Source organism: Aquarana catesbeiana, linkage group LG04 (genome assembly GCF_042186555.1).
Source record: "Aquarana catesbeiana isolate 2022-GZ linkage group LG04, ASM4218655v1, whole genome shotgun sequence".
NCBI lineage: Eukaryota > Metazoa > Chordata > Amphibia > Anura > Ranidae > Aquarana > Aquarana catesbeiana.
In genome coordinates, this window is record NC_133327.1 from 248,487,314 (window position 1) to 248,505,840 (window position 18,527).

Genomic DNA, 18,527 nt, shown 5'->3' on the forward strand with positions numbered 1-18,527 from the left:
GTTAGTGGGGTGCGTCCACATCACAGTGTTCAGCTAAACCTACAAGCTAGTGGGGTGCGTCCTGCTCACAGTGTTCAGCTAGATCCATTCCTGTTATCTTCTTACTGACAGGCAGGCTTGTCTTGTTACAGTAAATACAGCTACCTGAAGAAAATTGCTGGTGTTCTTTTGATCCTATTAGTACCACAGTCAGGCAGCTAGACTATTTACAGTTAGTGCAGTGCGTCCTGCTCACAGTGTTCTGCTAAACCTACAAGTTAGTGGGGTGCGTCCTGCTCACAGTGTTCAGCTAAACCTACAAGTTAGTGGGGTGCGTCCACCTCACAGTGTTCAGCTAAACCTACAAGCTAGTGGGGTGCGTCCTGCTCACAGTGTTCAGCTAGATCCGTTCCTGTTATCTTCTTACTGACAGGCAGGCTTGTCTTGTTACAGTAAATACAGCTACCTGAAGAAAATTGCTGGTGTTCTTTTGATCCTATTAGTACCACAGTCAGGCAGCTAGACTATTTACAGTTAGTGCAGTGCGTCCTGCTCACAGTGTTCTGCTAAACCTACAAGTTAGTGGGGTGCGTCCTGCTCACAGTGTTCAGCTAAACCTACAAGTTAGTGGGGTGCGTCCACCTCACAGTGTTCAGCTAAACCTACAAGCTAGTGGGGTGCGTCCTGCTCACAGTGTTCAGCTAGATCCGTTCCTGTTATCTTCTTACTGACAGGCAGGCTTGTCTTGTTACAGTATTTTAAAGAAAATTGCTGGTGTTCTTTTGATCCTATTAGTACCACAGTCAGGCAGCTAGACTATTTACAGTTAGTGCAGTGCGTCCTGCTCACAGTGTTCTGCTAAACCTACAAGTTAGTGGGGTGCGCCCTGCTCATAGTGTTCAGCTAAACCTACAAGTTAGTGGGGTGCGTCCACCTCACAGTGTTCAGCTAAAGCTACCTGTAGAAGGTTGGTGGTGTTCTCATACTACAGGCAGGCAGTTGATTTTGCTAGCTGCAGTATCAGTACATATATATATATATATATATATATATATATATATATATATATCCCAGCTTAGTGCAGCTACAGGCCATTAGTATGTCTGGAAGGCCAAGAAGGAGAGGCAGACAGTCACAAGCCAATAAGAGAGGGCAAGCAGGCTCTGTGTCTAGTGCTGGTCGTGGAGACGGTGCATCCTCATCAGCACGTGGCCATGGGACACGCTTGGCCTTTTTTTCGGCAGCTGGCCATGTTGAGCCGCAACATGCGGAAGACTTGGTCGAGTGGATGACCAAGCCGTCCTCATCCTCCTCATCCTCTCACCCATGCCCAGGGTACTTTGTCTGGCAAAGCAGCGGCCTCTTCCCTTGGCTCAATGTCATCAGTGACTCCTTCCCTAGCCCCACCATGTCCTCCTGAGGAGTCCCTCGAACTGTTTGACCACAGTGTTGGGTACATGCTCCAGGAGGATGCCCAGCGTTTGGAAGGCTCTGATGATGATACTGAGCTCGATGAAGGCAGTAACACAAGCACGGACAGAGGGGGTGCCCAAGAAGGACAGCAATCTGGCAGTCATGCTCCCCCTGCTGCAGCATACTGCCAGGTTTGCTCCAGTGATGAGGAGGGAGGGGATGATGAGGTCACTGACTCAACGTGGGTGCCTGATAGGAGAGAGGAGGAGGAGGAGGAGGAGGAGGCGGCACATCACCAACGAGGCAGGATGCCCTCCAGGGGCCAGTCTAAGGGCAGCACATTGACTGCATCACACCCCAAAGCTCCACATGTGCAGGGCGCTGCAGTCTCTGCGCGTTATTCAAAAAGTTCTTTGGTGTGGGCCTTTTTTGAGATGAGTGCATCAGATCGCACCGCTGCTATTTGCAACATATGTCTCAAGCGTATCTCGCGTGGCCAAAACATCTCCCGCTTGGGTACCACATGCTTGACCAGACATATGTTGACCTGCCATGCAGTTCGTTGGCAAGCGTATCTAAAAGACCCACACCAAAGAACAAAGAGGACCTCTGCTTGCTCCTCATCAGCTGAGATTTCCAACCCCACTAGACCTTCAGTCCTCTCTGAGACCTGCACTGAGAGGAATGAAGGTGTAGAATTAGGTGTGTCACAGCCACGTACTTGTGGGCAATCTGATTTTGGTACACCGACGTCAGATTGTACCAGGCAAATTTCCCTGCCCCAGCTGCTGCACCGCCGAAAGAAGTTTGCTCCCAGCCATCCACATGCCCAGCGGTTGAATGCTAGCTTGGCAAAATTGCTAGCACTTCAACTGCTGCCTTTTCAGTTGGTAGACTCTGCCCCCTTCCGTGAGTTTGTGGAATGTGCGGTTCCTCAGTGGCAGGTACCCAAACGCCACTTTTTCTCACGGAAGGCGATTACGGCTCTCTACCAGCATGTGGAAGGCAATGTCCATGCCTCGCTGGACAGGGCGGTCAGCGGTAAGGTGCATATTACCGCTGACTCATGGTCTAGCAGGCATGGACAGGGACGTTACCTAAGTTTCACGGCGCATTGGGTGACTCTGCTGGCAGCTGGGAAGGATGCAGGACAAGGTGCAGTAGTGTTGGAGGTTGTTCCGCCACCACGCCTCCAAAATGCTAATGATTGTGACACACCTCTCTCCTCCACCCCCTCCTCTTCTTCTTCCTCCATGGCCTCTTCCTCGGAACCAGCGGTGCTCCGTAGTCGTTCAAGGGGCTACGCAAGTACGCAGGCCAAAAGATGCCATGCGGTGCTTGAGCTGGTGTGCTTGGGGGACAGGAGCCACACTGGGGCAGAGGTTCTGTCAGCTCTGCAGGGGCAGGTTCAGAGGTGGTTGACGCCACGCCAACTTAAGGCAGGAATGGTGGTTTGCGACAATGGCACCAACCTCCTCTCTGCCCTCCGACAGGGACAAATGACCCATGTGCCCTGTTTGGCTCACGTCCTTAACTTGGTGGTGCAGCGGTTCTTGGGCAGGTACCCGGGCTTACAGGATGTCCTGAGGCAGGCCAGGAAAGTCTGTGTGCATTTCCGCCGGTCATATAATGCCAGTGCTCGGCTGACGGACCTCCAAAAGGAGTTTAACCTGCCCAAGAACCGCCTAATCTGTGACATGCCCACCAGGTGGAACTCAACGTTGGCCATGCTGCAGCGGCTGCACACGCAGCAGAGGGCCATCAATGAGTACCTGTGCGACTATGGCACCAGGACAGGGTCAGGGGAGCTTGGTTTTTTTTCCCCACGCCAGTGGGCCATGATCAGGGATGCATGCACTGTCCTGTCACCATTTGAGGAGGCCACGAGGATGGTGAGCAGTGACAGTGCATGCATCAGTGACACTGTCCCCCTTGTCCACCTGTTGGAGCACACGCTGCGTGGAATAATGGACAGGGCACTTGAGGCAGAACAGAGGCAAGAAGAGGAGGACTTCCTTAGCTCTCAAGGCCCCCTTTATCCAGACAGTGTTCCTGCGTGCCCGCCGATCACACAGGAAGAGGACGAGGAGGAAGAGGAGGAGGAGGAGGAGGAAGATTGTGTCAGTATGGAGGTGGAGCCTGGCACTCAGCATCAGCAGCAGTCTTTAAGGGATCAGTCCCAAGAAACACATGGACTTGTACGTGGCTGGGAGGAGGTGGCTGCGGACCATGTCGTCCTTAGTGACCCAGAGGACTCCGGACCGAATGCCTCAGCAAACCTACGCTGCATGGCCTCCCTGATCCTGCAAAGCCTGCGTAAGGATCCTCGTATTCGTGGTATCAAGGAGAAGGACCAATACTGGCTGGCAACCCTCCTTGATCCACGTTACAAGGGTAAGGTTGCGGACCTTATCTTGCCATCGCAGAGGGAGCAGAGGATGAAACATCTTCGGGAGGCCTTGCAGAAAGGTCTGTGCAACGCGTTCCCAGAGACTGGGAGGTTACAAACTCCTGTTTCTGGACAACGTGTTGCTGAGGCTTCGGTCAGTCAAAGAAGGAGCGGTGGAGAAGGTGGCCATCTGACCGATGCGTTCAGACAATTTTTTGGTCCGCAGCCCCAAGGTATGATCGGTTCCAGCAACCATCGCCAGCGTCTGTTTTACATGGTGCAGGAATACCTAGGGGCAAGATCAGACTTGGACACCTTTCCCACCGAAAATCCTCTGGGTTACTGGGTCTTGAGGATGGATCACTGGCCAGAGCTTGCACAGTATGCAATTGAGCTACTGGCCTGTCCTGCATCCAGCGTTCTTTCGGAACGCACATTCAGTGCTGCTGGAGGCGTGGTAACCGATCACAGGGTGCGTCTGTCCACTGACTCGGTCGATCGACTGACCTTCATAAAAATGAATGAGTCTTGGATCACCACCAGCTACCAAGCACCTGATGCTGATGTAACCGAATAATTTTTTTTGAAATCTCAGATCCCTTCAAAGACTGCCTATGCTGATGCTGAGTGACTATCCCTGAGTAATTATCCTCTTCCTCCTCAATCATCACGCTGATAGCTTGTAAGAACATTTTTGGTTCTGGGTGCCACCACCAGTGCCTAAGGCACAATTTTTCAGCCCCTGTTTAACAGGGGCGTGTAATTACGATTTTTGATGTAATACTTTGCAGCAGGGCTCGTTCCTGCATTCCAACTAGAGTGTCTGTGAGGGGTTGCAGTGTTGTGGCACCAGCACCAGTGCCTAAGGCCCAATTTTTCAGCCCTTGTTTAACAGGGGCGTGTAATTACAATTTTTGATGCAATACTTTGCAGCAGGGCTCGTTCCTGCATTCCAACTAGAGTGTCTGTGAGGGGTTGAAGTGTTGTGGCACCAGCACCAGTGCCTAAGGCCTAATTTTTCAGCTCCTGTTCAACAGGGGCATGTAATTACAATTCTTGATTTATTATTTCACAGCAGAGCCCTGTGAGGGCTTACAGTGTTGTGGCCACAGCAACACCTAAGGCCCAAATTTCTGCTGAGTATATAGGGCAGGACCCTACTTTCAAACAACTAACTTACAAACGACTCCTACTTGCAAACGGAAGGAGACAACAGGAAGTGAAATCTACCCCTAGGAAGGGAAATTCTCTCCTGTAAGAGTTAATATGGGAAAAACATTTCTCCTTTCCACTGATGCTTTCCAATCCATTGGGACAAAAAGTGAGGTGAAATCTTCTGAAGAGGAGGAAAGACAGCAAAACAAATGTCACAGGGGTGATAACCCTTCCCTATGTTTTCCAAAAAGCTTAAAAAAGATTTTTTGGCTGGAGCTAAACACGTTAAAAATGTACCCGTTCAAAATTACAAAGAGATTCTACTTAACAACAAACCTACAGCCTGTATACTGCTGTTCAGAGTATATAGGGCCTGGTGGCCCCACACCTTTCCTTATTTTAATTTGGGTGCGGGGTTCCCCTTAATATCCATACAAGACCCAAAGGGCCTGGTAATGGACTGGGGGGTACCCATGCCGTTTGTCTCATTGATTTTCATCCATATTGCCAGGACCTGACATTACATTAAACCCGCAAGCAGTTTTAAATGAGATTTTTTCCTTTAAAAATGACATTTGGTGCAGGGACTGTTCTAAACACGGGAAACACGCGTCACTTTACAGGCATACTATAGACACCCCTCAGGTACGATATTTAAAGGAATATTTCACTTTTTTTTTTTTTACTTTAAGCATCATTAAAATCACTGCTCCCGAAAAAACGGCCGTTTTTAAAAGTTTTTTTTGCATTGATACATGTCCCCTGGGGTAGGACCCGGGTCCCCAAACCCTTTTTAGGACAATACCATGCAAATTAGCCTTTAAAATGAGCACTTTTGATTTCGAACGTTCGAGTCCCATAGACGTCAATGGGGTTCTAAAGTTCGTGCGAACTTTCGGTCCGTTCGCAGGTTCTGTTGCGAACCGAACCGGGGGGTGTTCGGCTCATCCCTAATCACCAATTCAAACTTATACAAAACTTTACAAATAAATGATTAGGTCATAATAAAGTCCAGAACCGTTCCTTAATGTGTGTAAAGAATCCACCACCATAAAGTAAATCTTCTGTGTGCCAGTAGATATTGTTCCCAATCGTGCCACTCAAATCACCAGCCTCTGTGTACAAAATGCACACACACCAGCAGTCCAGTGACTCCTAACTTAATAAGGGTCGACTTTGGAATATAATCTCCAGATCGAGCACTCCATAAAACCCCAGATTTCCAAACGTCCCTTCTGGGACCCCACAACAATAAGCCAGAGAAGTACTATAGCTCTTTCATGCCTAAGCCTATTTCTGACATTTGGTGTTTACAAGTTAAAATTCATATTTTTTGCTATAAAATTACTTAGAACCCCCAAACATTTTATATATATATATATATATATATATATATATATTAGCAGAGAATCTACAGAATAAAATGGTGATTGTTGCAATATTTTATGTCACACGGTATTTGTACAGCGGGGTTTTAAACGCAACTTTTTGGGAAAAGGGACACTTTCATGAATTTAAAAAAAATGAAACAGTAAAGTTAGCCCAATTTTTTTTTATAATGTGAAAGATGAGTAAATAGTTACCAAACATGTCACGCTTTATAATTGCACGCACTCGTGGAATGGCGACAAACTACAGTACCTAAAAATCTCCATAGGCAACACTTTACATTTTTTTACAGTTACCAGGTTAGAGTTACAGAGGAGGTCTAGTGCTAGAATTATTGCTCTCGCTCTAACAATCACAGCAATACCTCACATGTGTGATTTGAACACCGTTTACATATGCGGGCGCAACTTCCGTATGCGTTTTCCTTGCTGCATGAGCTTGCAGGGACCGGGGCACTTTAAAAAAATGTTTTTCTTTCCTATTTATTTTATTTATTTTTATATTATTAAATTGTGTTTTAAAAAAAAAAAAGATCACTTTTATTGCTGTCACAAGGAATGTAAACATCCCTTGTGACAGTAATAGGTGGTGACAGGTACACTTTATGGAGGGATCGGGGGTCTAAAAGACCTCCAATCCCTCCTTTGCACTTCAAATTATTCAGATCGCCAAAAATGCCAATTCTGAATACTGTATATTTTTTAAAATCCGGTGCCATTGGCAGCTGAGTAAACCAGAAGTGACATTGTGACATTGCTTCCATGTTTACATTCAGGAGACTGGAACGAAGCCATTTACGGCTTCGTTCCAGTCTGTGGCTAGACGCCGGAAGTGTCGGATAGCGGATCGGGTCTCCCGGTTGGAAGGGAGATGCATCGGTTGTTATCGCTGTAAAGCCGATGGCCTGCTCTAAGAAACGGTACCGGGTTGATGCCTGCAGCTGCGGGCATCATCCCGGTATAACCCCCGAAAGCCGAGGCCGCATATGTGCGTACGCTCGGCGCGAAGGGGGTAGTGTAGTATTTATTAATCCAAATGTATAAAGCATAACAAGGTATACCACTCATTTGTTTAGGTGCCCAGACTCGGCACCAATGTATACCGCTTATGTGTATGAATCAGCACCGCCGCACTGCTTGGTTTCCAGCGTGCGTTGCAAATACTGAATGTTTGGGCCGGGACCTGACATCACACCACTTCTGGTTCCTGTGTGACATCATGTCCTGGGCCAAACTCCTCATATAGTGCTACGTGTGCTGATAAATTAGAATAAATTAAATGCATGATTAGTTAAATAATATGCTCAGTGCAGAAACCTTATTCCCTTAACAATGCCCATATCACAATGTTATAATAATAAAGTGCTTAAATAAAAATGTGACAGTTCTTCAATCTCTACATAAAAAAACACTTGTGCTATGCATCTAAATATAATCCACAAATAAACTGCCAAGACCCTGAATCTCACATGCTTTCTTCCTCCTGTGCCTTTATAATACCTCTGCTTTGTGTAATAAACTCAGGAGATTCCCTCTGACCTCCTATAAAGATAAGCAGGTCAAAAAGAGGGCAAAACACCCTCCTTGGTTCACCTCAGATAACTCCCATTTAAATGGAATGCAGAAAGGAGAATCTCCACTGCATAAAGCCATGTATTAAAAATTATAGACAAAGCAGACCTTCAGTCACGTTTTCATCTTTCCATCTATTAAATCTTCTGCCCTTGTTGTTTTAACTTTGGATAGTAAAACATTTTTTCTGTCAGTAAATACCTTATATAGCCCACTTTCTGTTTCTTGTCTGGTAAAAAGCCTAGGCTTATGACATCATGCACAGCTCTCTCCCTCACTCTTGTGAGAGTTTGCCAGGAAGAGAGGGGGTGAGTCATAAGAGGGCCAATGAGAGCTGTAGGGCTGCAGAGCTGGAGGTGTGCCTCTGTGTGTCTATGTAAATCGAGGAAGTGAGCAAGCAGAAGCTTTAGCTGCCCACAGTTAAAATGGATGCAGCCTGACTCAGTGGAGGGAGATTTCTGCAACATATTTGGCAAGTACAGAATCACAGCATATATAAAATAATATGCAAAGTGGTTGGAGGTAAGCTTCAGAATGGCAAAGATGTTTTTTTAATACAAATTATGTGAGCAGACTGCAGTTCCTCTATATACTATATAATCTTTATACTTACACACTGTAGTGCTCAGCCCAGCACTCAGGTATAAATAGAATACTATCCTGTTGAGCCACACATCTCCAGCTCTTCCTTCTTCAATGTATATGTGCGTTCCACTTGTTCAGAATGATGTCTTGATGCTTTGCTCCACCCAATGCGTTTTGTCAGTATGGATGCCGTTGTGAACAGTGCAGGCAGCGTGGAACGCAAGCAGTTTAAATACATGCATTAAGCCCTCCCCACCAATTCCTTTACTCATCAATATTCCTTTATTAAAAATATATACTAACTGCTTTTGTTATGGTTTGTTTTCTGCTCCTGACTAAGCATGTAGATCGATATAGATATTAAAGCGGGATTCCGGCCAGGATGATTTTTTTTAAAAAGTCAGCAGCTACAAACACTGTAGCTGCTGACTATAAAAAAGTAGACTTACCTGTCCTGGGTGCCCGAGGCCGACCCATCCCTCGGCTCTCGGGTCCCGGCACCGCCATCCTAAGTAAGGGAAACAGGCAGTGGAGCCTGGTGGCTTCACTGCCAGTTTCCTACTGCGCATGCGCGAGCGGCGCGACGCTCTGTTCATGGCCCCGTGGTTTTCTGGGAACACACACAGTTCCCAGAAGGCAACGGGGCTGCTCACCGAGGAGCAGGACACGCCGCGGAATAGGAAGAGGCAGATTAGGAAGACTGCCTAGCAACAAGGGTTTCAGGTAAATTAGAACACTTGCAGAATTGAGTGATAGTGAATCGTGGGGAAATTTATTATTTTATTATTATTATATTATTATTTTTTATAATTATTTATATTTATTTATTATATTATATTATATTATATTATATGTTTCAAACTTCATCATACCCGGGATATCTACTATACTCTTGGTGGACAGATTTAAGTGTGTTATTGCTAAGAATTACAGGCCTACAATATAAAACGCCAAATTTCTATGCAAAATATTTGTACCGCTTTGAGACGCAAAAATCTGAAATAATCATACGGCCAGGGAGGTTAATGCAGTGTTTCCTGAAATGTCTACATACACTATGTTTTGAATAGCCTCTCAGTGTTGTTGATGTGTTCTCCAATCCTGATAGCTAATTTTCTTGGTGTGCGACCAACACACTGAGCCCACAAGGGCATTCCAGTACATAGGTCATACAGGTACTATCAAAAGATATAGATTCTCTAATTAAATATATCTTTATGATTGTTATAGATGAGAAATGTGTTATTTTTCTCACATTATTTTTAGTCTTCCTACACGTGAGACACTTTTTCCAGGCTTAGAAAAAAAAAAAAAAAAAGCGACTAATTTCCTCGGAGGGGCCAATTATATTGTGCACAAATCTATTTCTATGTATTGGGGCCTGTCTATAAATTATTGTAATAGAAGCAAAGATGTGCAGTCCCCGTGCAGTCCCTATAGAGCAATAAAATATCTACATTGATTAGTAAATATTGTTGTAACAGTCTTATGACAGGTGAACTACAGGTGCCAGCAATCCTTCATACAATACCCATGCTCCTTCACCACAGATACACTATATTGCCAAAAGTATTGGGACACCTGCCTTTACACACACACATGAACTTTAATGGCATCCCTGTCTTCATCTTTAGTGTTTAGTATTGAGTTGGTCCTCCATTTGCAGCTATATAATAGCTTCAACTCTTCTGGGAAGGCTGTCCACAAGGTTTAGGAGTGTGTCTCTAGGAACGTTTGACCATTCTTCCAGAAGCGCATTTGTAAGGTCAGGCACTGATGTTGGACGAGAAGGCCTGGCTAGAAGTCTCCTCTCTAATTCATCCCAAAGGTGTTCTATTGGGTGGAGGCCAGTCAAGTTCCTCCACCCCAAACTCGCTCTTCCATGTCTTTATGGATCTTGCTTTGTGCACTGGTGCGCAGTCATGTTGGAACAGGAAGGGGTCATCCCCAAACTGTTCCCACAAAGTTGGGATCATGATATTGTCCAAAATGTCTTGGTATGCTGATGGCTTAAGAGTTCCCTTCACTGAAACTAGGGGGCAAAGCACCACCCCCGAAAAACAACCCCACACCATAATCCCCCTTCCACCAAATGATTTGGAGGGGTGGCCCAATACTTTGGGCAATATTGTGTGGATGAGCGAGTTTGATGTGGAGGAACTTGACTGACTTGCACAGAGTCCTGACTTTAACCTGATAGAACACCTTTGGGATGAATTAGAGCGGAGACTATGAGCCAGTCCTACTTGTCTAGCATCAGTGCCTGACCTCACAAATGCGTTTCTGGAAGAATAGTCAAACATTCCCATAGACACACTCCTAAACCTTGTGGACAGCCTTCCCAGAAGAGCTGAAGCTTTATAGCTGCAAAGGGTGTGCCAACCCTACAAACTAAGACTGGGGTGCCATTAAAGTTCAAGTGTGTGTGTAAAGGCAGGCGTTCCAATACTTTTGGCAATATAGTGTAAATTTCTGTCTCCTTACCAGATAAGACCCCAAACATTAGGAGATTAACAGCGCCTGGATAAAACCCAACAGCAGCCTGGTTACAATACAGCAAGAACTGTCAGCTGCTCAACTGTTCAACTTTATGCATACATACTGTAGCTACAGTTACTAAATGCCTTAAAGTGATTGCAAAGTTTTGGGTTTTTTTTGTTAAAAATAACAAACATGTTATACTTACCTGCTCTGTGCAGTGGTTTTGCACAGAGCAGCTCGGATCCTCCTCTTCTCAGGTCCCTCTTCTTTGATCCTGGCCCTTCCCGCCTGTTGAGCAAGCAACTTGCTATGGGGGCACCTGAGCCAAGTTACAGCTCCATGTGTTCATTCAGACACAAGATGGAGTTACATTGCGGGACGCTTTTTTTTTTAAATAAAGGACTTGTCCCAAACGGTCTACTGTCATTTTTACCATTTTGACATTTTTTTGGTGAAAGTGTAGGGGTACAATGTACCCGATACCCATTCACATAGGGAGGGTGGGATCTGGGGGTCCCATTGTTAAAGGGGACTTCCAGATTCCGATAAGCCCCCCACCCACAGACCCCCACAACCACCGGGCAAGGGTTGTAGGGATGAGGCCCTTGTCCCCATCAACTTGGGGACAAGGTGTTTTGGAGGGGACCCCAAAACACCCTCCCCATGTTGAGGGCATGTGGCCTGGTATGGTTCAGAAGGGGGGGCGCTCTCTTGTCCCCCCTATTTTCCTGCAGCCTGCCAGGTTGCGTGCTTGGATAAGGGTCTGGTATGGATTTGGGGGGGCCACGCCATTTTTTTCTTTAAATTGTGGCGCAGGATTCCTCTTAAAATCCATACCAGACCTGGAGGGCCTGGTAATGGACTGGGGGGGACCGATGTCCTTTTTTTTCAATGATTTTTATCTATATTGCCGGGATCCGATAATTCATTACAGCTGCCAGCAGTTATAAATTAAATTTTTTCCTTTAGAAATTTAATTTTGCTGTGGCACTGTTCTAAACACAGGAAAGATGTGCTACTTTGCAGGCATACTAAGGACACCCCCCAGGCACAATATTTAAAGGAATATTTCATTTTTATTATTTCACTTTAAGGATTATTAAAATCACTGCTCCTGAAAAAGCTGCAGTTTTTAAAACTTTTTTTTGCATTGATACATGTCCCCTAGGACAGGACCCGGGTCCCCAATCACTTTTTATGGCAATAACATGCATATAAGACTTTAAAATGAGCACTTTTGATTTTTCATGTTCGTGTCCCATAGACTTTAATGGTGTTTGCACAAATTTTTTGCCTGTTCACAAGTTCTGGTGCAAACTGAACCGGGGATGTTTGGCTCATCCCTAGTTAAGAACAATGCATGCTAACGTTTGAACATCAAAAGTAACATATTGTGACTTATTTGAAGATGAATTAGTGAACAAAAAGTCATACTCAACCTCTTGCTGATAACTCCCCCCCAGCTTCTTAGGAGAATTGAAATGCCATGAGGCGGAGGTGGGCATTCTAGTTATGTTACCACTGCGATTGGTTGTCACAGCAGTCACATGGTCAGAAGCTCCAGATTGCAAGTATGCATTGAGAGCTTCTCGTGACATCTAAGTATTCTCTTGGGAACACACGATGAGTGTGCTCTCAGCACAGAAAACAATTCCCTGTAGACACATCAATGTGGCCTATCAGTGTTAAAGCCAACCTGCCCAGTGGCTGGACATATCTATGGCTGGTGGGAACAAGTTAAAGAAAAATTTTACGTTTACTATCATTTAAAATAAAGAAAAATTATAAACTGCGCTAAACAAAAAATATTAGGTAACGTGGAAGTGTTGCCTACCACCAGCAAATATTGATAGAATTATGAGAAGCAATAATAAACACAGAAAAAGTCCAAATCTTCAAAGATAGTAGGATGTTCAGCTTAATTGTAGGTAAGAGTCCAAAATAAGCTATGATTGCCCTTACCAGAACTTCAGTGATAATGAGTGGATGGCATAAAACCCTGCCAGGGCCTTAGGGATAATAAACCAGTCAGCACCTTCCGTTTTCAGATTAAAGTCCCCTCAATGGATGCAGGAGAAGAAACAAACAGAAAAAACTGGCCATAGTGTAGTATATCAGATGCTTAGCATGGACAAACAAACATACCAAACACCCTGGTGAACACACAGGAACAACCAAAAAAAAAAGGGGAGGGAAGTGAAAAAAAAAAAAAAAAAAAAAAAACCCCCACCACCGTGGCTGTAGATTGTGCTTACCGACTCACGGTGATAAGCAGGCTCTATGTCAAACTAGGAGCTGATCAGTAGTTGACAAGGAACACTTTGATTCGTCCACATTAGCCTGAAGTCCATACCATCAGTATACAACCCAGAATATAAATGATAAACTTTCCATGGTGAAGTACCTGGCAGTCAGGTATCCAAATTGTGATCTCAGCAATATCGCCAAAGGTGTGCTAGAGGTTATTGAAGTGGAACTACTTGAATTAGAGTGAGAAAGTAGATGCAGACGCTTTGCAAAGCGTAGTTCCACTTCAATAACCTCTAGCACACCTTTGGCGATATTGCTGAGATCACAATTTGGATACCTGACTGCCAGGTACTTCACCATGGAAAGTTTATCATTTATATTCTGGGTTGTATACTGATGGTATGGACTTCGGGCTAATGTGGACGAATCAAAGTGTTCCTTGTCAACTACTGATCAGCTCCTAGTTTGACATAGAGCCTGCTTATCACCGTGAGTCGGTAAGCACAATCTACAGCCACGGTGGTGGGGTTTTTTTTCACTTCCCTCCCCTTTTTTTTTTTGGTTGTTCCTGTGTGCTCACCAGGGTGTTTGGTATGTTTGTTTGTCCATGCTAAGCATCTGATATACTACACTATGGCCAGTTTTTTTCTGTTTGTTTCTTCTCCTGCATCCATTGAGGGGACTTTAATCTGAAAACGGAAGGTGCTGACTGGTTTATTAACCCTAAGGCCCTGGCAGGGTTTTATGCCATCCGCTCATTATCACTGAAGTTCTGGTAAGGGCAATCATAGCTTATTTTGGACTGTTACCTACAATTAAGCTGAACATCCTACTATCTTTGAAGATTTGGACTTTTTCTGTGTTTATTATTGCTTCTCATAATTCTATCAATATTTGCTGGTGGTAGGCAACACTTCCACCTTACCTAATATTTTTTGTTTAGCGCAGTTTATAATTTTTCTTTATTCTGATTGGTGTTGTCGCACTGTTTACTGCTGCTCATTTATATGTGTTTCTAGCGCGGAATTTTTTTATATATACTATCATTTAAAATAGTTTGTTGAGGCTAAGCCGACCCAAACAATGATTCCCATGCCCTGGCTTCATTAGGTACATACAGTAAGTGGCACTGTGTTCCAGCAAAAGTTTGAGATACTTCCTTTTTGTTGTTGGGTGTGGATTAAGTTGGTCTTGTATTGGTTGGTCATGTAGCTTGAGTTGGAGTTTTGTATTTTCATCAATGAATACAGAGATTCCTATGATTGGCCGAGATGGAGAGGTGGATGGAAGATGTCACAATCTCCACCGTGGCAGATTAGAAATAAACCTTAAATTCTACTTTGAATGTATGTACCACCAATATACTTCTCATAAATTAACCACTTCTGGACCAAGCCTATTTTTGACAGTTGCTGTTTACAAGTTAAAATCATTTTTTTGCTAGAAAATTACTTAGAACCCCCAAATATTATATATATTTTTTTCAGACACCCTAGAGAATAAAATGAAGATTGTTGCAATACTTTATGTCACACCGTATTTGCACAGCGGTCTTACGAACCCAATATTTTTGGAAAAAATACACTTTTTTAAATTAAAAAAATAAGAAAACAGTAAAGTCAGCCAATTTTTTTCTATATTGTGAAAGTCAATGTTACGGCGAGTAAATTGATACCCAACATGTCATGTTTCCAGCTCGTAAAATGGCGACAAATTTTGGAACTTAAAAATCTCCATAGACAGCATTTAAACATTTCTACAGGTTATCAGTTTAAAGTTACAGAGTAGGTCTAGTGCTAGAATTATTGCTCTCGCTCTAACAATCTAACAAACCACATGTGTGATTTAAACACGGTTTATATATGTGGTCGCGACTAACATATGCGTTCGCTTTTGCGCGCGAGCTTGGAGGGACAGGGTGCTTTACATTTTTTTTTTACACTGTTTCCTAAAAAAATGTTTTTTGGGTCACTTTTATTCCTATTACAAGGAATGTAAACATCCCTTTTAATAGAAATAAGCAGGACAGGTCCTCTTTAATGTAATGTGAGATCTGGGGTCAAAACAACCTCGGATCTCACATCTACACTTATAAGCAATATATTAAAAAAAAATGGGCCCTTTAAGGCCAGAGGGCAGAAGTGACGTTTGACGGCGCTCTGGTCCTTCAAGGGCATAGAGTCGAGTGGGGGCCATCTTGCCCTCACTCAACTTCCTGCCCATCCATCACAACGATTGTATCGTTTCTACTGCTGCCGACGGGTCTAGTAAGTGGCGAAGACGACCGGAACGGGGGGGGGGCACCTCTTCCGCCGCCCATAAAAGTGATCTTGCTCCGCTGAGATCACGTTTATGTAAAAGCGGACCGCCCACTAATTAAAAAGATACCGGAGTTATGGCAGCTATCTGCCATAAGAACGGTATTTAACGTCAATGTAATGATGTATATATACGTTGAAAGTGTTTTTCCCAAAAGGCGAGACATTCAGGTTCAATGATGTTATGTGTGTGTGTGTGTGTGTGTGTGTGTGTGTGTGTGTATATATGTGTGTGTATCTATCTATCTATCTATCTATCTATCTATCTATCTATCTATCTATCTATCTATCTATCTATCTATCTATCTATCTATCTATCTCTCTATCTCTCTATCTATCTATCTATCTATCTATCTATCTATCTATCTATCTATCTATCTATCTATCTATCTATCTATCTATCTATATATATCATGTGATAAGTGATACTGTATGTGACAAAAATGTTTAAATTACAAAAATGATACTATGATTATTTTGTAGTTTTCAAATAGACCATTAAGTGGTGCCAGAGAGAGATCACATGAGAGAACATGAACTAAGCTGTGTGTTATGTGAGGTAACCATTTTTCTTTTTCCTTTTAGACCTTTGTTTACAATAGAACACTCTGGCAACACATGAAGAGGATTTCAGGTTACAAGTCGAAGAGTCAATACAAACAACTGCAGAGCACATTGGAAAAGAACACAGACTGCTCTTTGCAAAAGGAAATATTCAGTTCAAGCCGACGATATTCAGTTATGACAAATGAGTGTGTTTAACCACTTGCCGCTCACTCAAGGTAGATTTACTGCGAGCGGGCGGCACAGTCAGGCACCGCAACATACCTGTATGTTGTGGTGTACTCCCTGGTTTAGTGGCGTGCATGCGCATGCCCCCTGTAGATCTGTGCTGTGTTTGAACACAGTGCAAGTTTGTCAGCAGGTTACAGCCAATTATGGCTGTACACCTGCTGATTGGCTGTGGCCAATCACAGCACAGAGTTCTGTGTTTACAAACACAGAGTGATCTAACTGTTTCTTTTCTCTGAAATAAACTCTGAGAATTCAGGAAGTAAAAGCAGCCAGATCTGTAAATAAAAGCAGCAGGTATTACACACATTGCACTTGTTAGGCACACAGTTAACCCCTTTTTAACCCCTTTCCACCAGTGTCATTAGTACAGTGTACATTATCACTTATCATTGTATTAGTGTCACTAGCAACATCAGTGTCAGTTAGTGTCCTTCCCAGACAGTGTCAGTTAGCGCCAGATTGCCAATCACACTTTTATAGTCACACTATAAGTCACTGGTCGCCGCCTTTACTAGTATAGTGTACGGATCAGTATCTTGATCACGATCAGACTATACTAGTGTCCCCAGAACCGTAGTTTGGTTTTTACCAAAGACATATAGCAGAATTCATTTTGTCTTAAATGTATTAAAAAATGTGATTTTATTGGATGTGTTTTATAACAGAAAGTAGAAAATATAGTTTTTTTTTCAAAATGTTCAGTATTTTTTTTTTATTCATATAAAAAAAAAAAAAAGTGGAGATCAAATACCACCAAATTAAAGCTTTGTGTGGAAAAAAAAAAGTAATTTGCATACAGTGTTTCATGACCGAGCAAGTGCCAGATAAAGTAGCACAGTGCTGAATAGCAAAGGAATGCCCTGGTCATGAAGGGGGTAAAACCTTCCAGAGGTCAAGTGGTTAAGGTGATAATAAAGGTTTTTTTTGTTTTTGTTTTTTTAAATAACAAACATGTCATACTTAACTGCTCTGCGCATGGGTTTTGCACAGAGCGGACTGATCTTCTATTTCGGGGGTCCCCCGGCGGCGCTCCTGGATCCTCCTCTTCATCAGGTGCCCCCACGGAGAGCCACTTTCCATGGGGGTACCCGTGCGGGCGCGCTCCCAAGTCCTACTGCTGCGTCCATTGACACAGACAGCAGGACTCGGCCCCGCCCCCGGCTCCTGTGTCACTGGATTTGATTGACAGTAGCAGGAGCCAATGGCTCCTGCTGCTATCGGTCTATCCAATGAGGACCCAAGACAGCGGCTGGAGCTGGAATGATAGGGTTCAGGTAAGAAAAAGGGGGGCTCTGAGGGGCAGCTGCAGCACAGAAGGTTTTTCACCTTAATGCATTAAGGTGAAAAACCATGAGACTTTACAACTCCTTTATTGTATTTATAATTCAAAAACTGTCAGATAAAGGAGTCAATTGTGTTTATATACAATATATTGAAAATTACTTCACCCTCTCATTAAACACCTCCCCCTCCATATACTTCTCCTCTGCTCTTAGTATATAAAGGTAAAAGTCTTTATGGAAAGTCACTGTTGTGGACACATGGCATTCATTTTGGGTTCCCTCCTAATGTTAGCCAGAAGCTACAACATTTTTGTATGACACAACAGAAGGTAATAATGGAGCGAAGTGGAAAGGGGATTGTTATCACTGAGAATGTTACATGCGGTAGTGCACACTATGCTGTACAGTTATGCAGATACAGACTTTACCTTAAAAATGTGTGCTTTAACTTGCAGCTTCTGCCTTAGAAGGCGTGCTACTAGCCAGTTAGGCTGCCTATCACAGTGATGGTCTAATAGTGAGAGATTTGTTCAAGGTGCTTACTTCTCAGCTGAATTAATTTCTTTACATTACAAATCACCCCATGTTTTGAGGGTTTTGAGGTGCTCTTGTATAAACCTAAAAGTACTTTAAGTTGTTCAGTGTTGTGTACAAGTCATGGATTAATAATATACAGGTTTGTTTTAATCATTACAATTGGTTTATATTAGCACATACAGCACTCTGTATAAATTAGTACACCTCTGACATATGACTATCTCAATGAACACAACATTTTGCCAAAACTGAGTTTTATAGAACATTTGTTTAGCTCATTACATGAAAGTAAAGTTAATAATATAACATAGATTACAAAATCTTCAGTTTTACTCAAGTTAGTTGATGCAAAAATGAATACACCCCACAACAAAAACTACTA

General features: G+C 43.6%; 1 protein-coding gene across 1 annotated transcript in view; it reads left to right on the plus strand.

Annotated features, from left to right (window-relative positions):
• LOC141139848 (probable cation-transporting ATPase 13A5) overlaps positions 1–17,020 on the plus strand; it is a 266,762-nt gene extending 249,742 nt beyond the window's left edge. Inside the window, exon 30 of the mRNA XM_073626376.1 lies at positions 16,116–17,020. Coding sequence (XP_073482477.1) covers positions 16,116–16,292 — 177 coding nt within the window. The 3' untranslated portion in view covers positions 16,293–17,020. The remainder of the gene's footprint in view (positions 1–16,115) is intronic.
• Positions 17,021–18,527: the final 1,507 nt, after the last annotated feature.